The sequence below is a fragment of the Cygnus olor genome, chromosome 1 (genome assembly GCF_009769625.2).
Source record: "Cygnus olor isolate bCygOlo1 chromosome 1, bCygOlo1.pri.v2, whole genome shotgun sequence".
Lineage (NCBI taxonomy): Eukaryota > Metazoa > Chordata > Aves > Anseriformes > Anatidae > Cygnus > Cygnus olor.
Genome location: NC_049169.1, coordinates 46,310,578 through 46,335,728, shown reverse-complemented (window position 1 = coordinate 46,335,728; position 25,151 = coordinate 46,310,578). Strand labels below are relative to the sequence as shown.

The window sequence follows — 25,151 nt, the reverse complement described above, 5'->3', positions numbered from 1 at the left end:
ACCAGCACATAGAATGAGGGTGCAAGCACATCAAAAGGTCTAGAAATGCCATCCAAAAAGATCACGAGAGCAGTTGAAAAAAAAGCAGCAGCAGTGGTTTTGTATTCTTGAAAGGAAATTAAAAGAAAGAGATTTAAGCTTGAAAACACAGACTGTATCTGGAAAAAAAAAAAAAGGTGATGGTAACGCTAGACAGCAAACAAATAATAGCTTAAAAGAAAAAAACTGTGAGTCCCTTTATCAGATCTCATTTCTTCCTGAATCAAACAAGGCTCCATTTTGCCAACATAACATTCAAAGCTACAGATCCAACCACATTCTGCAATTAGTGTCCCGTACTGTGAAGGCTAAAACCTCTAATTAAGTTTTGAAGAGAGCCCCACCCATCCATACAACAGAGAGGAATATTGCATCTCTCAGTATCAAATGACAAGAGACTCAAGACGATGTCAAGTGTCAATTTATCCTGGAGAAAGCTTCTTTTACGAGGAGCCTAGACACTTTTTAAAAATGAAAGCTTAAATGATAAAACATTCTGAAAAATCTTACGAAGTCTGAAGGAAGACACTAATCTGATTTGCATGTCTCTGAGTGGAAAACGAAATGGCATCCCTGCCAAAAGGAGAGCAAAGCACATACCTGCGTGTCTCTACAATAGATCTCAACCGACTCTCTTCATAAAATACAATTTCAATGCACACAAAGCATGACAGTGACTGCACAGAAGCTGCAGTACATACATCCATCAGAATAACAAGCAATATACCCCACATATGCTCATATCTAGGCAAAACATTCGCAAATATGACAACATCACTTTAATTATCTGGCAATGCAGCAATCATCCAACTTTTGTCCCTTCTTTCTATCCCGACAGCTACATTCAGGAGCTCTTTGTCTCCCACTTTGATTATTGTAATTATCTCCTTCCTCGTCTCCTTAGCAGCAAAATTCCTCTTCTCCTCCCATACACTATACAAACACAGCTACTTAGTTCACTTATTTTAGCTTTTTGGTCTAATTTGTACTATCTGCCACTTGCCATAAAGGTGAAGCCTCCTGTTGGCTTTGTTGTACCAGCCCCCTGAGAGTCCTCCTTCATCTAGACCAGTACTTTGTACTTTAATCATCTTCTTTATCTGTTCTACATTCACCTTGCTTTGTCTAGGGCACACCTGGTCTTTCATATTTATTGAGGGTTGTGAAGAGACAGAAGACAGTATCTGAGTGAGATAGATCATCAAGATGACATTAATCTGTACGAGGCAAATTAGGAAATGAATCAGATGCTGATTGACATTTGCAATTTATTATGCCAAACCATCTCAGCTGGTAAGGAGCAGTGGACATTCCTTATCAACTTGCAAACCAAACAAAAACCAGGATTCGTGCAAAGGTGTTCTGGAAGATTGCAATCCAGCATACAAACATGATTTCGGGAAACAATTCTATGCTTATATGCCTGTTGCAACAGTTGGGCAGTGGGGTAATATCCTTGGTAAAGTGCTATTGTGAAAAACACACAGCTCTCTTTCCCTCACTCCACTCCTAGTGACAGATTAACTGAAGTCCACATAAAATTACTCAAGAGTTTTGAGTTGCCATGGTGAGCTCATACTATTTGTTTGTTCATTCCTTTTTTAATGGAGAGGGTGGCAGCCAGGAAGTGTAATGCGAGTTTTCAGAGATACAATATAAACATCATTCGCTCAGGCACTGTAACTGCTTTGGCTCTAGACTCTAGGATGTTGACAGACATCCCGCAGCTTTCTTGGTCAGCTCTTTCGGTCCTCTGTGCAGGCCAAGTGGGCATCTCTGCCCATGCCTGTGACCAGAATTTGAGAAGGAGGGACACAGGCATCAGTACTTCCTTTCCTCATGCTTTTCAGGTGCTAACCACCATATCAATTCTGTTGAGGACATAATGAGGTGACAATATTTTCATCCATCTGTTGACTCTGTGGAAAGCATATGGACCTGAGCCAAGGTTATAGGACCCACAGCTGAAGACTGGCATAGAATGTCATGTGTATGTTGGCATATGGTCTAATGCTGCAAGGCATGTTCATACCAGAGTAGCAGGACTAGATTTTATCTCATGTAGAAGTAATCGTAGTGACAGGACCCTGTCTTTGGGCAAGTGCTCACTAGCCTGGAACTGGTCAGTTACTATGAACTCCATGGTGACTGTAACTTTGGCTCTTTATTTTAATATACAACTTTAGGAGAATCATCTGGATGAACAGCAAGCATATTCTAGGCTTATTGCCATTGCCTGTCTCTGCCATCGCCAGAGGATCAGCTGGTCATCCACACAGGGACAGATGTGCATGTCCTGTCTCCTCAAGTGCACTGCTCCTGCAGTGAGGAGTCTTAATTCTGCAGAGAGTCTGTATGCCATACAGTGAAATTTGGTCCCAGTTCTGAAATACTTCCTATAGGATAGGTAGATGACAGTGTGGAAGTACACCATGTGAAACACAAGTGCCATAAAACAGGCTTGACTACAGATATGGGAAGATGGAGGAAAGCACTGCCATCCTAAATCTAATGTGACATTTGTTCAGCTTCCGTAGACCCCCCTAAAAGACATGGAGCCCCATTTTCTTATGAATCAATACCATTTGGAATAGAAGCCTCTCCTTTATTTTGATGCACTGCTGCTGTGCCAAAGCTTCTTTTGCTAATAGACTTTTCTGAAGAAAAAGAATATCTCTGAAAAGAACAAGAAGAGTGAGTGGTCACAGTGGAGAAATAAATAAGCTATCTATGGACAACAACACGGTAATTCTTACAGGTTAGTGTCTGGGTTTAAATTGACCTTAGGGCTTCAGTGCCCCTCAGAACTTGCCCTGCTGCAGCCTCAGAGTGAGGGATCTGGCATCTGCTGGAATTCACGGCGCCTGTGAAGTCTGTGGAGGGCACCGGCCACACTGCAAGCACATCTGACCTTCTAAGTGAGCTACTGCTTTTCTGCATAATTGCCTGGTTATTACGGTGCTTACTTTTACAGTAAAGGCTGGGATTTACACCTTTCTCAGTCTGCATCTGAACCCATTGCTGCCACTATGCAGGACAGTGACAAACCCATGTCTAGCAGGGGGCCAGACAGGGAGACAGCAAGTTCAACTCTGAATGCATTTCCTGGAAGAAAAAGAGCAGTCTGGGGTTCTAGCTGTTACTTCCAATCCTGTTTATGAATTTTCTGTAGTTTCACTGAAAAAAAGCAAAACTACTACTCACAAGTAGACTCTAAATAGATTTTTATAGTACTACAAACTCTCCAGAGTGAAGCATTTCTACCTGTATTTTGATTTTGAGCTAAAGGCTGTGCAGAACTGCCAGATGTTTATTTAGAATACAAACTAAGCTCCAGATAATTTAATTTGAGATCCACCCAGCCATTGTACCTACCAAATCAAATTAGTCAATGATGACTTAAGAGGCAGAGGATTTTTTTTTCTGTGAATACAGAAATATAAACTAGCTGTTTGCTTTTAAAAAGGAAATACATGCATATACATAACATAAAATACTAAAGGGCTTTTAATCCTTTCAAGACAGGATTGCACAGCAATACCTTGTTCTGTGCAGAACTGAAAGCATTAATCCAGCTCTTCTGAATACGCCTGCGGTATACAAAACATGGTATCTCTATGCACATACATGCACACAAAGCAGCTGAAGAAGAAATTAAGAAGCACACAGAATGGTGTCTAAGAAAGGTGTTCACACGTTCACTTGATATATTGTAGCATATGGTGTAATCCAGCCCACTCTCAAAATGCTTTCACCACATCTATTTATTTTCTGACAAAAGGAATCAAGATACAATGGTACTTCTACTTTGCCACCTTGACCACTTTCATGTACTTATATGTACATAGAAGTACATTTATAACTGGATTACTCCGCTTTCCTACAGTGACCAAAATGAAACCACGTTCACTTTTAGGTTTTACTGCATATGTAATTATACTTGATCTTGCAAATACACAGTGAAAAGACATTATTCAACTATGCCAACTCACTAACAACTTCATAAATAAATTTTGCATGCAAGTTTATGAGCCTGTAAAATCTTAAAATTTCATCTTGGCTTTTTACTTTTGCAAACAAATCTCCTAATTCCGTCTTATACTACTTTTTAATAGCTATCTGAAGACTGCAGCTAGTAATTTTACTATTCCATAACGTACTGGAATCGACTTCACTCAGAGTGTCTGAACACTTTCCCATACTGGTAGCTGCTCTTAATTCTAAATGGAATCAAACTGCACACTTCAAAATATGTGTTGGTATACCACCTACTATCAGATCCGTAAGTCTGTTCCTTATGTAAGGCTTATGAAGCCTTGTTAAGCATTTCCTTTTGAGTGAATCACTTTGGCAACAGCATGCATGAGATGAAATAAAAAGACAAAGTTCGCTTTTGGCCTGGTAGTTTTGAAGCCAATTTTGAAAATGCAGTCTGCCTTGTAACAAATATTTACTAACTTCTCACAGTCCAAAAGGCTTAAAAATGCTTCACTGACATAATTTAATACCTCTTGGAATATGATAGCATCTGTAATCTCTGTGGTACAAAACTGTTTACTTCTCTACAATTAGTGGATGCCTCCAAGCTACATCATTAATATGAACATTGCACTGGGGATGCACCTGCAACTCATCTACTTGGGAATGAGAGCTCCTTGTTTTTGCAATATCTGTACACACTCATCTGCTGCTGACAGGGCATTGCAGCCCTCCTGCACCTTGGATTCCTGTCAGCCAGAGAGTTCAAAGATGTACAGTCTTCTGAAGAACATGGGATGGCATGATGTAGACATGCATAAGGACCAAATGTCTTTAAGACTTCCCACCTCTTCTTTTTCCCTTTTGAATAAAATCCATGCGCCTGTTTCACTGCAGGACCTCACTGCTCCCAAAGCAGTGGTGACACAAGAGATAGAGAGCTACAGGTCCCACTTGAGAGCACAGAGATCAGAGAATCTGTTCATTCTCAAATGCGGTATTTGATCCTGATGTGGTGTTTTACCGGCTAGTTTCACTAGGAGGCCTGTGACAGGCAGTAGTTCTCCCTTCTACTTCTGGGGGAGAAATGGGGATTGAGAAGCAGAAAGGGATTAGCAGAAACAAGGAGAAGGTCATTTATATCCAACTTCTTCTTTATGTAGGAAGGAGTAAGGAAGGAATGCCTTAGACCCTATCTCACTGTTCTGTTATCAGAGAGTCACCTCTTCACTGCTTCATCTTCCTCTCCAGAGATAAGGGAAGCAGATTTTGTAACAATTCCAACTTTGACATTTTGTTCTCAAGTCAGAACATGCTTTTTGAATAGAATTGCATTGCTGGTTCCCCAGAACTTTGACTTGAAATTTAAGAACCTCTTTTCTAATAAGGAAAACTTCTAAGAAAAATATGCAATGTTCGGGAAGGTAGCAGGATCCAAGAACAGAATCTCAGCTCTCTCTTGGGAGGGGGCTGATTGGTTCAGATTGTGCAATTTGGTGTATGCAACATGAGTGATTTAACATCACATCAAGGAAAGAGTCTACATTGCTGCTGCACTTGTGCTGGTAAGCACGAAACCATTCCCTTTCTACAAGGTCAAGGAATTCAGATGTGTAAATGCCAGATGGAGTCTACTGTAGAAAACAAGTCTTTTCCCAGCTGCAATTAAACTTTATTCCTTTTCCTTATTTTGATGTAAACACAATTTATTCTCTTCTTGTTCCTATGGAGATTTGAAGTGAAGGCAGTAATCTGACTGAAAACACAACTTATAATATTTCCCATTCCATGCTGAGAAAGATGAAAGCTCCTAAGTTCTTGAAGGCATCTCTCAAATATAATTAATAAATCTCTCCTGGTCAGGACAGCAAGATTTAATCTCCAAGAAGCAAAGGTCAGTTTACAGCAGGTGAGGAAAGGAGATAAGGAGACAGTACTGTCGACTGCAAAGGGAGTTTATGAGAGAAAATAGCTGGAAACAAATAGGAAATCATAAAATATAAATCCATCCTTGGAGCGCAAATATGTGACTGGAAAAATAAAGTATAATTCCTCTAATAGGCACAGTTCTTGCCAAATATCTGTAATTTTGAATGGCTGCAAGAGTCTGCAATTTGGGTGGGAACAATAAACGTATATAACCCTACCATTGTATAGAACTCAATCTAATATATCTGCATGATTTTCCCCAAACAAACCCATCATCTGCCCTGCTGGAGCATACAGCTGTACAATGCTGAGAAGCACAGTGGATGGCCAAGAAGAGTTATTAAGACAGCTATGAACATCTGTCTCTTTTTTTTTTTTTTCTTAGACATTATAGTAGATTTAGGATCTCCCTTCTCTCTTAAACTATAAGAGTATTATAAGAGGAATAGGCTGCTGTAAGCCTGTCTGTGGAGAGAAGCAAGGGATATCCTCATTACGCTTCTTTTGAAGAACCCAAACCATAAATAGCAATAACTGAAAGTTCAGGAAGCCTCCACAACTACCAGGGAGGGATTAGCAGTCAGCAAGTTGTAATTTTTGTTGCTTTTCTTTATATATGAATGATTAAGGAAGATCAAGATTATTTTTTCCCACTGATAGGCTTTCATCCTTGTGTGCACTTGCTGACAGGAAAACGTCCAGTGAATACCAACACTATTTTGAACAGCATTAGGTTGAAGAAGAAGCAAAAATCACATTGACAGAAATACTAGATACCTAATTTTCATACCTTCTGATAAAAAACATTATCTGGCAGACTCCAGAAAGATTAAAAATTTGTTGGAATGGACCCCAACATGATACAAAGTTACACGTAATGTATTTCGCCCCCAGCCTGTTTCAGACTACAGCATGAAGTTCAACATGTTGTGTATTTGAAATACAGAAGTAGTAAAATAAAACAAATACTAAAATTAAACGGTGCTGTATCACATTAGTATAGCCTTGTGTACAACCTTACTTATTAATAAGAGTATACATAAGAGACTGAACAAGTGGACAAAATTCAGTACCTGAGAAGCAGTCAGATAACGTATCTAACTTTTAACCTCTTCTTAGTAAGTGAAATGTCCCTTTCAGTATATTTAAAGTAAAATGGAATTATAAAATAATCCATATTTTCAACGACAACATCACATCAATACTTCAGCATGGCTTAGGACAACCTGAACGACCAATTCAAAGACACCAACATTTAGAATACAACTGGGGCAGAAATTTTGGAAAAAGATACGTTTTTCTCACTGGCAAACTTACTCTAAGATAATAATTTGTTCTCACTAAGTCAATGTGTTTTTTTTTTTTTTTTTGGTTCTGACTTGAATAGGAGTATGATAAAATAGACTACCTTGAAAGGATAGATAAAATCTTGATTAAGAACTGTTTCATTCAAATCTCTCTGCAATAAAAATAAAACAAAAAAAGTCCCTTAAACTGCAAAATAAACATTCTCACAGCATAATGGTTTCAAAATAGAATATAAAAATATATATAAACAGTACAGCAATAGCGTTTATATAAGTGCCCCATATGGTGCTACAGACTGTTCGTATAACTCCATTATTTTTATGGAAAAATTATAATTTATATTACATTTGTTTTCAAACAGTTTTTCTGGTGTGTAATTTGAATTTGCCAAGTTTAGAGCATATTTCCAAAAAAAAAAATCTTAAAAATGTTATAAATTATTAACAGTGGCTTTTTTGATGTTTAGCTTCCTAGTTCAGTCAAATAACTTACTGAAGGTGTCATATGCTACTATGGTGTCAAATTCCACCCTAAGATCTGTATAAGGATATTCCTTAAAAATTGAAGTGCTACATTAGACAGTTTGAAAACTGAGTTGGAAGATGGTACACTTCCAGCCTCAGTTAATCTCCCCAGAACACGTGTATATGACTACAGATCCTCTCTCTGTCAAGTTGTTGGTTTTTTAAAGAGGAGTTTAAGCCCAGGTAAGGAATGATTAGCATGTAATTAGCCACGGATCTTCAAGCAATCCAGTAAGCATGAATTACTGCCAGCCCTTAGCTTAAATAGCTTGTGCAGAAGTCTGTGTTCTGTAGATAGGTAACCAATAGTAAATGGTTGTCTGATTGCATGAATTTTACATGTCTTCTAGCTTTATAATTGATCCACATGCTACATCTAGTGTTCAGAGGCATCTTGTCTAAAAGATTTATGATCCATAAAATGAAGTTTTTCACTCCCTCGTCTATACATTTTTACATCTTCAGTAGATCATGAAACAATTATATTCTTCATTATTTCATCATGCCAGACATATGTTTGCCATCTCTATAACCAGGAGTGTTTTTACTCCACTACAATTGGGAATGTATCAGGTAGCTGGCCTGGTGTTTTGAGTTTCTGGCAACATTATATTTGTTGTAGATAGACTGACCCTCACAGTAATTTTCTACAAACCAGCATCAACCCAAAGAGCTACAGTATAATATATTCTTACCAAATGGATGGAAGCCTAACTGCTTTTCCACTAACAGATGAACCTGAATAGGTATCCTTTTCATCCTTTGGTCATTAAATGGGTAAGTAATATATGACTCATGATACATGGTAATACTCATGTGAGTAAAGGCACATGCATGATTATGTGATTGTAGACATCACATACGTAAAAAACAATGACTTTGGTAACGTTAACATACTTACTAGTACATGTTTTATATAGTAAATTCAATCTCTATTATCATATATAATATATATAATCATATATTATTGTATATGTTATAGATCAATTCTGTTTAGAAAAAGAAACCAATATAGCACATTTAAGTGTGTGAAAAGTACTTTGAAACAGTCTCAAAGATTCAAGAGGAAACAAAGGATATAATGTATGCATTTGCTTTTCTTAGACAACATGCAAAATAAAGTCTACCTCCAAATTTTGGTGTTAAGTTAAAAGGCAGAGCAGGCCTCTTACTGAATGCCAATGTAAATGTGAGGGCACCAGAAACAAACAGGTAACAAAACATTATAAAACCAAAAAAGGTATAGTACAAGTAATCATCAGCTATTATTATTTAATATTATGAAGATTACAGAAGCATGTTAATTTACTAACTTACCCTCATCTTTGCACATGCATCCTGTGTTGACTCTGTGCCTCTTAACTCTTTTACCAGCATAGAACCTAAATACTAAAATAAAAACCCATTAAACTTCATGTAGCTAATATTTAAGAACAGAAAAACATTTTCAGAAATGCACTAAAAATGCCTCGAAAACCATAGTTCTACCAGACAATTTAATATTGTATGGTTTTAGAGTTTTTCCACCCTGCCGTTCTCTGATAGATCATTTAAAATTATGTTAATCAAACTATGAAACAGGAATGCACAGCAAGTGTATTAAACCAGATGGAGCCCTTTGAAACAGCACGTGAAAGTATTCTAGCTTATAACCTTAGTCACTCAAGCAACAATCACATACTACAGATTCCATCTGAAAAATACCATTTGATTAAAAAATGGAGAGTTTGCTTTTTTTAGTTGCCATCTGCCAAACTTGTATTGCTATGTGTACAATCCTGTGGACATGAAGGGCAGCAGAGATGTTAACCTGTCTGTACTCAATCTGTAACTACTTTATGTGTAAACAGCAAACAGAGCCTGATGTCAGCAAACAGAAAACAGATCTGAGCTGCAAACTAGCTTAAACCATTATTTCTTCCTAAGAAAAGACTGACCCTGAACTATTATTTCAAGGCTGTTATTGGACCTGAACAGGGTGGCAGTGAGTGCTGGGTCCTGGCTCAGCTCGCTGAAAGCCACCTTCCTCCACAATCAGCCTGCTCACCTCTGAGGGCATGCACATCCTACCTGCATCTTCCTCACCGCATGACTTGCTGGTGAGGGCACTTTGAGCTCTCCCTTCTGCACCCTAACAGCAGGCTCCACTCCTCTGGATTTGTAGATCTGGGGACTCAGTACTTTCTCAACAAAGTGTGAGTTGCACTGGTTCCCCAGGGATGAAGTTGGCTACGTCCTCGCTGCTGTTCTTGCCTGTTAGAGAGTGGTCCTGTTACTGTCAACAGGGTTGTGCAAGGGCCATAGGCTGCATTTCTCCTCTATACACTAGAGGTATGCAGATTTGTTGATGTGCATGTGTTTTGTATAGCTCTGTGCACATGGATGTTTCTGTATTTCTATATAGTGTCACATGCAGGTTTGGCTTAATCAAGGAAAGAGAAAGAGGACAGCAGGCTGCCCCTTATCTTCTCCTTCCCAGGCACAGAGATGTCTCTTTGCATTCCCACTGCACTTCAACGCCACGGCTTCTCTTAAGTCTTCCATCCTAAGTAAGCTACTAAGTAAGTTGAAGAGTAGTCATACCACTGGCGAGAACAGGCTAGGTGAGCTCCAGGAGGAAACCCAGCACCATAGGCAGGAGCCTCTTCCCAGAGGATACTGCAGCCCACCACTGCTGCCTGGCCCATTTCATTCTGCCACACTGACTTCCCTTGGGAATACCCTAAGGTGGTTTAAGTTAAAAGGCAGTAAGGCACATGGTTTATTGATGGGACTTGGTAGGTCAGGTTGATGGGTGGACTTGATGATCTTTTGATCTTGACTTGAAGGTCTTCGCTACTCTAAATGCTCCTACGATTCTATAACCTAACCAAACCAGAGAGTGAACCAGCTTCACCTCAAACAAGAACTGATCAAAATATAACTTCATTTACAGATAAATGTAAACTGCAAACAGAACAGAAAGTGTACTGGCTCAACTCTCTGGTCTCTTGACATAGACTGAGATGTTTTCTTTAAAGCCTTCAGTTCACATTGTGTACCACAGGAGTCTCTGACCTGCAAGAAAATGCATAAATATTTCAATGTAGACAGTAGCCAAGATGGTAATTAGTGAGTAACACTTTACAGAGCATTATAAATGGAAGGGTGAGCAACACCACTGCTATCAGATAAGTGCAGGCAGAGAGGAACAAGTGAAGGGCATTCCTACAGGACCACAGATGTGAAAGATTTGTAGGTCTAGCAGCTGTGAGTCCAGCTGGGGGCTTGATGGTGACATGAACAGGGCTTTGGGCATTAATTTGATGGGATGGCTTGATATCACCCTTACAAACAAGCAACTGATTTAGAGCAAGTTCAGAAATTAGAAAATTAAACAAAATCCTGTGGAGTTGAACTGTATTTTTCTCTGAGTCCTTTGCTGTCTGACCTTTGGAATCCTTAGCTTTCTCTGAGAAGGATGCAATTTAGTTCTTCAATTTTATTTATTTATTTATCAAATGCGCTATGGCACAATGATTTGGGATTGCTTGAAAAGCTTGAAAGCTACCAGTTGGGCAGGCATCATGCAAAAAACAAAAAAAAACAAAAAACACACTAAACTGCTTTTGAGCTCACAGCAGAAGAAGAAGGAAGAGAAGACCTGGGCAGCTCTGGTACCATCTGCACAGTGGCAAAAAGACTCGGCTGCAGGCATTCAAAAATGCTTCCCAGGTTGGACTGAAGAACTGACAAACAAATCACAAAGCTACTGTCCAGGTAGATGTCAGAAGACTCTGAAATTCTTTGAAAGAATTTTGCTTTCCTTTGACTTGCTTTGCTTTCAGAAACGTTCCTTCTCAAAGACCCAGAACATGTGGGAGCAAAGTAGAGGATATCAGTTCAACAGAGTGAAGTGAGATACAATGAAAGTTACCCTCATTACTAACTTCCAAGCCAGTGTTTTACTCTCTAAAGCTGAGGTCATTACAGCTCAGGGAGCTAAGACAGTTCATTGATGCATGGTCCTTCGGGAAGAAAGATGTCTCCTTCACCACTGCTAACTTGGATATTTTGATAGTCCCTTTTTCCTTTTAATCCCAACTTAATTATACCTATCAATCTAGTGCTAAGATTACATCCAATTATGAATTTATTGCTGGATCAAGGAATGAGTTAAGAGGCCCTCTTCAGATAAACCCATTCACTATACCAAAAACATTAAGAAAACTCGAAGTCATTAAGCTGCCTATTGAATTTCAGGTGCTGCACAGGGAGAGAAGGCCCAAGAACAGGTGAGGTGGACTTTGACCATGTCTTGCTGAGGAAGTTGGGAGGTTCCTGTTACTGACCAGGGACAGTTACTCCATTTGTGGTAATTTCTACAGCATGAAGGTCTTATGGAAGATACAGATACACTTTAGTGAGCCAGGCCTGTAACAACCCTTCTGCCCCTCCTCAGTGGGATCCAGGCTCTCACTTGTGCTTAGTTAGTTCCTTATTTCTACCTTTCTGAATTATGTTTTAAATCAGGTTCAGTAGCCCCCAGCTCTCCACAAAAATACCCTAGTGCTTGGTGAACAGAGCATTATCCTAAAAAGCACTCTGGATCCAAGTCCCATCAGGTGAAGAGGATATAAAACCCATATCCTGGGCAAGTGGTTAACCTCCAGCTGTTATGCTAAAGGCACAAAAAATATTTAGCCCCTTTCCTTTTAAAAATATCAGTCCTGCTTCATTAGGTGCCCTCTTCTAAAGAGGATGCAGCTGTGTGGATCCCAAGTAGATGGAAGCATCTTCAGCAACTTTACCAGTGCTGTCCAGTAAAGCCAAAAGGGGAAACGTAGCAGTTTAAATAGGTAGGCTGAGGCACCTCTTGAGATCTGCAGAAGAACGAACTGCCCTCCATTGACACAGCAAACTCAAGGCTTCAGAAACGTGTTTTTCATTTAAAAGTCTCTCAATATGTGTTTTTTTTTTTTTATACTTCAGGAGACCTTCCCCTCCTTCACAAGCATGCATAACAGCTAAAGAACACCAATCATCCTTAGCTGTAGAAAGAAGTTCCATTTCTCCAGAAATGGAAGTGGGAATGAGTTACAGCTACTGGGAGGTAAAAATAAATACTCCCTGCCCTGAAGGAACTGACTGCTACTGGTACTTTAAGTCATCATCAATTTAGGGGAGGTTTGAATGTGCCCTCATCTCACAGATGGAAAATGCTGCTTCAGACCATGACCTCTAACTTCCCCAACTTCAGTTCCCCAAAATAAGTGTAAAAAATTCAGGCAAGGCAATACTCACTTTAAATAATGTGCACTAAACATTATGGTAGGTATAAGGATCTCAATATTACGTTGTTTTATTATTTGTCCTATAAACACTAGACAGGCATTTTTGAAGGATGAGTTGTAGGAGTGTTTTCTCTCACTGTCATTTCTACAACACTTAGCCACTTATTCATAGTGTCATTTCCCTAACGCTATTGCTACATGGGCTGCAATATATCAGAAAATTCATAGCAAAAATTACTGTGCATGCTTGTTTCTCATTTATTATAATTACAGTATTGCAGAGGAAGTGGTTTGTTTCATTAGAAGTGATTGACAAAATATTATAAATTGAAAAAAAAGTTATCAAAATCTAACATTAATATATTTACTCCAAATCAAACCACTGAATTTATAAACACTTACAAATGCTTTATAATCGCAAGACTGGAAGATGAGTTTCTCTGGATGATGTTGCCAATATTGTACAGGTGTTGATGCTGTAGCTTCATTTGGAGGTCGCAAGGTAATTGAAGGCTCTCCCCAGTCTCCTGTCTGAAAATCAGATGCTCAAGATATAAAAAAAAGTTGCAGAAATCCACTATAAAGTAGCCTTCCATAATTGTGATCAATTAACAGTGACATATTTTCTACATATAGAGCCATGTAGAAGTTGTACTCACTTATTTTATTTACAGCATTTTTCATGACTTAATTTGTAATCCAAACTCATCTACTGTAGTGTTTAATGATGCTTTAATCAAATCTATTTACCTTTAGAATAAAATCATTAGGCACCAGAAATCTTCCTTAAAAATAACTGTTTACAATATATGTATGAGGATGAGAGCACTTGAAAAAAATCATGAGATGCACAAAAGTGCCATTCACAAATTCCGCTATGTGTTTTGCAAGCTTTTCTACACAGCTAATAAGTCTTCCATTATCCAGCATATATAACTGATAACTAACTTTCCTAAATGGCTAAATAACTGAGACTTTGCTTTTATCTGAAGACATATTATACATTCTTCAAACATATGAGGTATTCTTTAATCTCTTTATGAATATTTACTTTGATCACCTTCTCTCAATGTCTCATTGCAGAATTACTAACATTGCCCTTCCATGTGCATCATTCTCACTGATAAACAATCGTCTTCCTAGAGCTGTCATCTCCCCTCTTTCCTCAAGGAACAAGGGCAGGACTGCAGCTTGTTGCCAAACCCCTTCACATGGCACTCTTCTCCCTTTCAAAAAGAGCCAGTGCAGGCATCTGTACAGGAATCCCCACAGCACAGGAATGCTGGTCTGGGTTTCATCTGGCACCACATATTTTGGACATGGCTTTACTGGACCTGGACTGACATTTGGGCCCTTTGAAGCCTTTGAGGCTCCTTCCACCCATAGATGGCGTCTTTCTCCTCTTCCCAACCTCTCCTCTGTCACCGATCCCACTCATCCCTTAGCCTATCTGGTCTGGTCTCTCTGAATTCCGCTCCCCTTCTTTCTCTGACTTTTGGGATCAGATCTCTCCTTCCTGATCCTTCTTCCTCCCTTAGTTGTTCTTTCTCAAACTATTTTATCCTCTTCTATATGAGTCTTTCAATTTGGACTACGCTACCACTTTCTTTAACTGCGCATATCTTGTGAATGTTCTGTGTATGTAATATTGCTAAAATGTGTGTTGAAACTAGCAAGGCATCACCATTTCACACAAAATATGGCTAGAAGTTAAGACTTTTAAAGTAAGAAGTAGTTAAGCATCGAAAACACATGAAAATTCTTATTGAAGACATTCAGAAGTCTGGCAAACTATCACATCCTACTAATTAAATCAGGACAGAGTAAACAAAACAAGTACATCATTTTCATGTGTCACAAAATAATGAAATGACACACATTTGCACAACTCTGCAATGAAAAGCAAGAGATAAATCTGGAAACAGCAACATTACCCTGCCAATATGGTAACTTCAAGCAAGTGAACATCGTAAAACAAGTCGAACCTACTTTATGTTGACGCTATTAGTACATCTACAAATTATACAGCATTGTAATTTCTGTTTTGCCTACTTAAGTTGTCTATATGCTATGGGATCTGACTTGAACCTTAAATTTTGAAAGGGAAACATCAGCAATTGCTCACGTTTTTAGCATTCTTTATCCACGGAAATTAATCCTTCTGACCACTAATTTATAAAACCCTTCATTATATTTAATCTGCAGTGAGAATTTGATTTAAGAATCAGTTCTTCTTATAAAATATGGTTTCAATCATATTACAAGGGGTAAGAAACTGTATCCTTACTAATACAGTTTGTATTTGACTACAAAAGAAGATGGACTGCATCCCTCAGAAATTTCCACAGCATGCTCAGCTGTCTGTCATGAAGTGTTCAAGGCCGTAACTAATGGAACGCCTGAAACAGTCCTTTCTTCTAACAAAGATATACTCCTGCATCTTCCCTGTAAGGAAACAGATCTCAGGAGATATATCCTAACCATTTAGCAAAAGGTTATTACGATGGAACAGGAGTAAATTCAGAATACAGAAGCTATAAAAGTACATCCTTTGACCATCTGTCTTTCCACCGAGGAAGCCCAGGGATGGCAGTCAGGGAGGAGCAGTATTTCTACAGAATAAGTGACATTGGGTAGTGCTCCAAACCCTTTTGTTGCACTGGTCTTGAATACAGAAAATGGATGTTACTGGCAAAGTAAGAAGGGTACTTAAGGACTAAAATGAATACAACATTTTACAGATTTAATATCTTTCATGCAAAAGGGAGTCAATGCATGGAGAACTGCATCCCTTCTGCCTTTAAATGAAGAGTGGTGACAAGAGAAACAGTGATTACCTCTCATATTGGTTCAATTTTATAAAGGAGCTAGGAAGCAATAATAATAAGGAAATCAGAAATAATCTTCAATCAGGCTAATAAAAGTAGTGTATAAGAAACTTAGAGAGGGACTGTGAGGAGACTGTTGATTCGTATCCATCAATTACTCTATAAATACATACAGTCATCCAAGTATCTCATCCTTTTAAATTAGACAAAACAGAAGCAATAAGATTGCTATACATGTCCCTAGGATGATCTAAATTCACAATATAACTCAGATTAAGGGAAGGTAGAGAGGGGGAATTTCTGCTGTTCCTGACAGACAACTGCAGCTGAAGACCTTTCATGTACTCTGGTGTTTCTCGCAGAGGGAGCAGATACTAAGAAAAGCAGCATAAAATTAAACATCATAGGTAATATATTATTATGATGAAGGAGAAGAAGAGTTATACATAGTCATAAAAAATTCTTTTGTAACTGTATAATAAGTGCTTTTATATTCAGTTTTCTGGTCTCATTTCCTTTTATTTGTTTCTTACCAAAGTCCTTAGATTTTTAAACCATACTACGGCTATTATTCATTATCTACTCAGACTGAGTTACAGCAAGGTACTCTCCAAAGACCAGATCCATGTATATGCTTAAAAATGTAATTCCTATCACATACTCCGCATCTAAATTTTTTTTTTTTTTTAATTGAAGGGGAAGAAAGCCTTTAAACTGCATTAAGGCAGCTAAAATACTTTCATAAATTTGGGCTTAAAAACCTCTACAGGAAGGAGAAGTTCTTCAGCTGACTTACACCAGGCAGATTCTAAAATTCTGAGATTTAGGATGATTATGATTGTGTCATGATGGCAATTAACTCCAGTTTAAATGCAAAGGTGCAGAAACATCTTTGACCAGGAGAAGAGTTGGGATGACAGTTAAGTCTGGGGTAGAAAAATATGAATTGTAAATCTGAGGAATTGGTGTGGAACAACTCAGTGTTGACGTATGGAGATTCAGGTCTTTAATAAGCACCTAGAACACTTTCAAGCACTATAGAAATGTTCAGAAATTGTTGTACCGGACCAACTATAATATTTGATTTAGTTTTTAAAAATACATATCGTAAGATAAGAATTTTCTTATTTGAATATTTAATTTGCAATATATATTTGCAAGAAATAATCAAACATTTAAGCTTATGTATTTTTTATGAGACTATATACGTATGGAGATTTTAATCTATCTGATGAAGTAGAAAGGGAAGAGAGAATTTATTCCTCGTCTCATTTTGCATCTCATCAGGCAGCTGTGCAACTTCTCACGTGGTTTTCACTGTGCTGCCTGTGGTCTGGTGTTCCATGTCTCTAGCCAGCATCTTTCTTCTCACTGGCCTCAGTCACCTTGACAAAAAAGATTTTTTGTTCCACATTTTGCAGATAAATAATTTACATACCAAAGCCATCTCAAGTAAGGTGCCAGAATGGATGAGATTCAATGCTTTTACAGTGACAATTTTTAACCATAAAGGTCATGGCCTTAAAGACCAATTTCTCATGCCTTTGCAGTGCTTCATAGGCCTGAAAACAGGCAGATGTGCACTTCTCAGGGCTCACATACTTGATGTCAAATGAACTGCTGAAGCAGACTACTGCTATTAGGTAATTTCTACTGTTGTAGCACAGGTTATTCTAATTCATCCAATTCTCCAAGAACCATATTTGACTCATTAAAGGCACCTGGATGCAGTAGTAGTCACAGGTAAGAAGTCATCTGACTACAACTTCTATAAAATCTAACATCTGCCTCATCTTTTTATTAAAATGTCAAGTCAAAAAACCTCCATGCTATAGAAAAAATTAGGCCTAGTTTTGATTGGCATGAATGTATTCATTTTTAACAAGGCCTACAGCTTCTAACTCTTCACCTGTTAAAGCCTCATGCCTAGTTATGGTAACGTGCATTAGTTGCCATGACAACAATAAATTGGAGCACACATAGATACATTGCTTTTCGCTGAAAAATTAATAATTTTCTCTCTGTAAGAATTTTAAATGTTCTGCGGGCCAGCCAAATCCTAATTATTTCCTTATTATTAGTTCCTTATATATATATATATATATATATAAATATATATATATTTGAAATAATAGAGATGGGCGTGTGGTGTACCTACCTTTTAAAAGACTCTAAAACCTGGTAGCCAAAATGGCCCCTCTCTGCCAGAAATAGTGCAAGAAGGCAGTTAAATGGTAGAAACCAGGAGACGTTTACAGACCCTTTGAACGACTGTGCTCGGTGAAGTTTGAACCTCTGACTTGTTCTTACCACACTGCAATACAGATAACTGGTTTTGCTCTCACTTGTACAGCCCATGTGGATTTGTCACAGAAGTTATGAAAATTCAGAGCACTACTGATGCTAGCTAATTCCGCAAAAGTGCCTTACTGCCTTTGCAAACACAACACGTTCCTTGGCTAGGCGAAGCCTATAGATTAAGACAGAAAGGGCAGCAACAACACAGTGTGGGGGTGAAACAGTGCAAACTGCGCTGTTTACACTGTTTCGTGCTTTGAAGAAGTGAGCAAACAACAACACCAGGAACAGAAATCAAAGCTCCCACCGAGCAAGACTGCTGCTGGCAATCCCCCCGCATCCTGTATGCGCATCATACAGCCAACATACGCGAACCACATGGCACGATACACGGATGCGCGCACACATAGTCCCAAAAGAGGGAGGACAAGTTACAAACTTTTTTTTTTTTTGTAATTTCAACAACATGACACCCGTAGATAACAGCATGGCAACAGACTGTACATCCATAGAGTGACAACATAGCCATTTATCACTGTATCTTACATTATGAACCTGATGAATCGATGAGAAAGGATATCCTGCATTCTGGTTGGTCCAGATCTCACAGACAGAGGACTGCTAATATAAACAGAAAACTACATCTCATCTTGTAAATATTAATGCACCGCAACTGCCAAAAGGCAAGAATAATTAAGAAAAGGCTTGCAATAACATTAAAGAATGGAGAAAAACAGCTGTTAAAAGTAATTTTTTATTTATTTGCTGACAAAATATTTTTGGACTGACTGGAAGGAAACATAGCTTATTCAGAGATGTTAGAAGAGGCTTCAAACTGTGAGTACAAGAAAACAATTTAGTCAGAAGTGCTGGTGATGTAAAGAGAGAAAGTTATGCAGGCATAAACAGAAAACGCAGAGAGCAGAAGAATTGGTTATTTTCAGTTTTTGGCAGGAAAGAAGTTTGAAGTCAACACCCCCAATTAAGTTTTGAGATTTGAATCTCACTCTGCTGGAGATTTTCACAGGGATAGAGAGAGGGAAAAATCTGGCAATATAGTCAACAGGAAAGATCAGTTCTCTTTGCAACAATTACCAGGAAAGAATGCACTGTAATTAAGTGAAGCAGCCAGCCACCATCTCCTTCCACCAACAGTTTCTTTGCATATAAAGTTACAGACAATATTACCTTTGGTATTGACCATGCCCCCACTTAGCAATTAAAAAGGTTTCTTTCAGCATTCTACGTTATTTTGTAGATAGTGTGTAGTAGGCAAAGCAAAGTAAGCATACTGTAGCATCTCTAGCAAAAGCAACAGAGCTAGACGAGCACAGCATTCACCAGCATCCGCTACATATTTCCTTGTTTGGACAATCATCAAGAAAGCATCCTGACACCTTAGCAAAAGCTAAGATAACATTTTACAGTAGCCAAGCAACTAAAACAAAGCATCAGACATAGGAGCTGCCCACAGTATCTTAGGCAGGCAGCAACAAAAAGCACCAAACACACATGAAAAATGCAACTGCAGCATCCAGAGTATCTAGCAATTAAAGTATCAGTAATTTAACAGCAGCAGAGTGTGCATTGCTGGTTCTTAGCAGCAGCAGCAGGAATTCAGCATCGATGCTCAAAACAGATAACCCCAAAATCACAGCTCTTCTCAGAAATATGGCTCTTGCTCTTACCTTCAGCAGCTTGAAACCTGGCTGCCTGGCTGGCGACAGACTAGGTTATCAGCTCTGGTTACTGTCAGGGCAGGCTGGCACCCTCTGTACTGACTACCGCGCGCTGCCAGACAGGCTGGTGGCTGCCTAATGTTGTTAATTGTCCCTTATTTCCTTCATAATTTGAAGTGCATGCACACACATCCCTTCCCCCAGCTTCAGCTATTTTTAAATTTTCCCATATCCAGTTAATTTCTTCTCTATCTTGTTTTCAAAATTATTTGTGTTTCCTTAGTGATGCAGAGGGCTCTCAGTGTAAGGCCAGCAGCAAGCACCACTCCAGTGACTCCTGCTGAACTACCTAGCAGTAGTTACTTTTTTTTTTTTTTTTCCTCCTTATCTGTATGTCTAGAAAACTGATTTCTGGACGCTCCAGCCATGCCCATCACTGTGATGCCTACCAGAGGCTGTGCCTCAGCTTTTCAAGAAAAGCGTAAAAGTGAAGGCACTTCCATGCCAGGTGCAGCATCCCCAAGCATCTGGCAGTCAAGAAAACATATTGCAGTGCTATTTGGACACACTTGCTGAGGTCCTGAAAGGAATAAGATAAATTAGCATGGCACTGCATGCTAACAGACGTTTAATTTCTCTCCAGCACTAAGGGTGCTGGCACAAGGTTGCCGTGATGCTGTCTGATCGTACAGCTGGTTCTCACCACCTTGATATTCTGGAGACAAAGGTTATCCTTCAGTCCTGCCCCTCCTGAGGACTTGCCCTCAAGCAGTGGTGCCTGGTGCCTCCTGCAAGCAGCTGTGGCCCTGGCATAGCCGTTCTGTGATAACAGCCCTACACTGATGTGGCAGGAAATGTATGAATACACCAGGTCCATCTACGGCTGCTTAGGTGCTAACTTACTTGGGAACAGGTAACACAACACTGCAGTAACTGCATAAACAAGTTTTAAGCTTTTAAAAATGGGCAGGAAATCAATCCTTTCTTACACATGTCAATGCTGCCCACCCTGTCCCTCCGTCCCCAGAAAGAACCTTGTGGGTTAGTCCACTCACTCCAAGAGCTGGGAGCTCTGAATCTGATGCCTTTCTCTGACTGAGGGAATTCACACTTACGTATTTCACCTTCCTCTCTTACGGGTTAAAGCAGCAGAAGATAGGCTGTCTTCAATCCCTTTTATAAATGAAGGGAAGCAGATGTTTGAAGCACTCATCTGCGAGAGATGAGCTCTGGGTCCAGGTCCCTGCTCCCTACCTCCAGGATTAATGGTTTAGAGGGTCTAGAATTAAGCTGAATTACCTTTAAGTACAGGTGACTAGATTTATTAAAGAGGACCAGCAGCGACTGAGAATGTCTCATGACTGCATCAATGGCCAGTGGGAAGTACAGCCATGCAAAACTCATTACTCAGTTCTGTACTCATTAATGTTTGAATGACTAAGGTACTGACATGCAGTACAGAAGGAACATTAATTTTACGGAAGGTAATGAATTGAAATTCAGAAGCCAACCTTTTCTTTGGACCACTGTAAAAATATTTAGCATTTATTATATACATATTTTATATCTTCAAAGTGCTGAATTTTTTTAATGAATTATGAAATCCCTGTGAGAAGTACTTAAGGTTGCATACCCTTGCGCTGAAGTGGAAGGAACCAAGGAAAGGAAAAAGGTTAAGTGAGCATCTGAGGCCAGAAAATCAGTAGGCAGTAGGAGGGAGAGTTGGTATTAGACTTCAAACATGCCCAATTTTCAGTTCCCAAACCATATGCCCTCAAAAAGAAGGAAAAGAACTAAATCTGTGCATGCACTTCCACAGTAATAAACAGAAATACACTTGGGCATTTAATACCACTGATGTAGAAGGTTCTGTGAAAAAGAGAGTTTCACAAACATTTTTTTTTCTTAAGGAACATAGCTAAAAATAATAAAAATAGCACCAGCTATTGTCTGATTAGCATCAGTCATGCACTTATCTTATTGGTATGCATTTATCTTTTGGGAAGAACAATGTTCCAACAAGAATCTGATATCCTGATATAAAAGCTATAGATGTCCCATGCATGAAAGACTTCCCAGTCGTCACCATGGAACACAACTCTGACAGACAGGAGGGGTGAAGGAAGAGGGAAAGGGAGTAGCCTGCACTGCACAGCTCCTACCATGTGCTACTGATGATATAGATGGCTGGTTAACAGTGCCAGAGGGAGGGAGGTGAGGCTCTGTGCCACCTGCTCTCCACTCAGCCATCTCCCTTCCTTTCCCAGCAGTCAGTTCTGACATAGCCTCCTAATCACTTCATGATTGCCTTTTAAAAGAGTTGTTTTACGGACATTTTCAGTTCTCCTGTTTATCTAACTTAACCTCTGTGATTTCCAGAAAACATACTCACATAAAAAATAATATTTCTTACTGCTCTTGCTAACTTCATCTGTGATAGAAGTCAACAGGGTGTAATTATTTCAGACACCTGCAGTGAAGTTAGTAGCCAATCATGTTACAAAGTGTTTCCACATTCCCATCTGCTTCAACTCTTTCTAGTTACTCATATATTTACTTGAAAAAATGTAGGACAGGACATATGTTGGTCTTCAATGTGGCAGGCTGTGTCAGAGATAACTTAGTGCTTTGTAAGGTGAACAAAATTACCTGAAAATTTAGTGTAAGCTCCATCCCTGTTGACAGGGATGACTTGATAATCTGAAGACAGAAAGTAGTTTTACCAAAGGTGATCACACACCAATAGGATTGATCATGGAAATGATACCCTTTTTAAGGAGAAGAAAGAAGGAAAACAACAGAAAGAATATGTGGGCAACATATGCAGAAGGAATAGGAGCTCGGTAGAAAGCAGTCCTGATGTATTCAACACAGGTCAACTTCGTGGCACTTAAGGAGATGTCAAAGATTTACTTAAAGTAGGAGTAATTATCCTCAAAAAGTCATGGAAGATAATAAAAGGACCAAAGAAGGGCTAAAAGAATATTTAAGATGGGAGTAAAGAAAGGTTTGGGAATTTATAGCCAGCCAAACTGCAGGGACCAGCAAGTTTCTAGCAAAATCATTTAAAAATCCAGTCACCATCCCCTGGTCCTTGTGGCCTTTGGAATCTCCTGACATTGCTCTTGGCCATGTGAAATAAATGCTCATGTATCAATAAATAAATGTGCATGTACCTCCCTCTCTCCCTCTATGCACACATACAAAATTGAGCCTAATGAAAAAGTGTGATCTTGCTGCAATGTGTTACCCACCAGAACATTTATGGGCCAAGAAAAATTCAAGATGTTTATAATGAGGTTGTTCAGCATGAATCATCTCAGACCAAATTTCCTTCCTTTGTTGGAAAACGGGCCTACTAAATCATCATCAGCAAGGAGAAGCACAGCAGGACGTGGACACTGATTATGCAACTTCTGATGCAATGTCATGTGATGTTCTCTGTACACAAACTAGCCTGAATCAAAATGCAGCATTTGCACAAGAAGTTGAAATACACATTTAGAGAATAATTATCAGTATTTAAGCAGAACTGGACTGGAACATGTCGAGAGAATCTGTAATGACCTGCTCCATGCAGACCCTCTGGGGAGGATCCAGAACTCAGGGACTTTTCAGAATGGGGTAAAAACTGAGAATGGATTTGATGAACTGCAGAAATTGGTCAGATGATATTCAGTATGGTAAGAGTATGCCTTGGTAAAGTAAGATTAAATATACAAATAAAATATCAAATAGATTAACAGAGTGTTTTAACAGGGAGGTCACACAGATCTGGAAGTTTCAGTATACTACAAGTGAAATACAGAGGTTTTGCAAATGAATAAGCAAACAAATCACAGGATAATTCAGGTTGGAAGGGAGCTGAGGAAACTTTCTTTACAACCCCAGCTCAAAGCTTGAGCAGCTGTGAGATGTGACCTGCTTGCTCAGGGTTTCATCCAGTCAGGTCCTGAAAACCTCCAAGGACAGAGATTGCTCAGCCTCTATGAGCAACCTGTCCCACTGCTTGCCTCTCCTTGTGGGGAGGAAGTTTCTCTTGACATCCAGTCTCAGCCTTTCTTCTTTCCATTTTTGTACCCAAAGCCATCTCTTCTCCAGCCAGCCCTGCTCACTCAGCCTCTCCTCACAGGACAAATGCTGGATCCAGCCCCCAACTGTCTTGGTGGCCCTTCATGGAACTCCCCTCTCCTAAATAAAAAAGAAAGTATTTAATACAAGTAGAATATAGTAATGCATGGGGAGGAATTTCTGTGCCATGCACAGCCACCAGTGAGGCATCATCTGGGGGCAGAGTCCAGTGTTAGACACTGCACTTCAAGGAGGATGGAGGCAAACAAAGGGAATCCAGGAGAGAACAACAAGTCTAGAAAACACCAAGGCATGGCCATAGTTAGGAAAACATCGGCCCCAAATGGTCTGATCAGTCCTGAGCAAGCCTGAGAAGAGGGAGTTGATGGCTTCTGATCATGTTTAGAGAGCTCTTTCTTCTGTTGGCTTCCATCTCTACTCTGCAAGGCCTGCATGTCCACCTTGCAGATCTGGTGCAAGAAGAGGAGCCACGAACCTGATCTCCCCACCGCCTCTACTGTGTGTCCCACCACAGGGCTGAGCCTCAGGAAACTGCTCCCACATCCTGGCACTTAAGCTCCAGTAAGGCACAGAAGGGAAGCAAAGAAACAACAGCAACCCCCACTCTCTCTGATGCAAATTATCTAGCAGTAACTCGCTGACTATAATTCAGTCTCGTTCCAGAAATGAGGAGAATTTTGGATCAAATCCCAGAAAATCACTTGTGGCACAGCAAACAATCTTTAAAGGTGCAACAGCTGAAAGAAACAAATGAAATGGGATGAATGGGGCTGGCTGGCCCCTTTTGTATTCATCACTCCAAATGTTTCAGGACTGTGGGAGAGCAGTTGTGCAATCTCAATAGATGTTGCTTCCCTGAATGTTCCCCAAGCTCTGGGGAGAGCCTGTCTTACCAACAGGAATAATCACACATCCTCCAGTGGAAAAAAGATCTTCAGAGATGGAGAGTGAAATCTGAAATGAGTTCTTTTATAGATAGAGCCAAGATCAGAAATAACAATTCTTATTAGAATAAGAAACAAGCACCCTCAGGCAGCTTTCACAAGCAGGAGTGTGCCCCAGCACACCACGGGAAGGCAGACGACAGGCCCAGGACCACCGTGAGCCTGCAAGGGCTGTCCCCCCAGCCAGGGGCAGGGCTTGAGGTCCCACGCTGCTTTGCCTCTAGGTGCCTGCTGCACACAGGGACATGCCTGGAAAATT

The 25,151-nt window shown here is 39.5% G+C and overlaps 1 protein-coding gene across 4 annotated transcripts in view; it reads right to left on the bottom strand.

Moving 5' to 3' along the window:
- The window catches only part of LOC121069879 (ankyrin repeat and sterile alpha motif domain-containing protein 1B-like), an 89,346-nt gene that overhangs the window by 15,952 nt on the left and 48,243 nt on the right, over positions 1 to 25,151 (bottom strand). For 2 of the 4 annotated variants that reach the window (XM_040556413.1, XM_040556410.1), the window contains 3 exons: positions 18,724 to 18,798; positions 13,454 to 13,582; positions 9,096 to 9,167 (listed from right to left, as the gene is read on the bottom strand). In XM_040556413.1, coding sequence (XP_040412347.1) covers positions 9,096 to 9,167; positions 13,454 to 13,582; positions 18,724 to 18,798 — 276 coding nt within the window. The remainder of the gene's footprint in view (positions 1 to 9,095; positions 9,168 to 13,453; positions 13,583 to 18,723; positions 18,799 to 25,151) is intronic. The other 2 variants (XM_040556400.1, XM_040556416.1) reach the window with 2 other exon arrangements.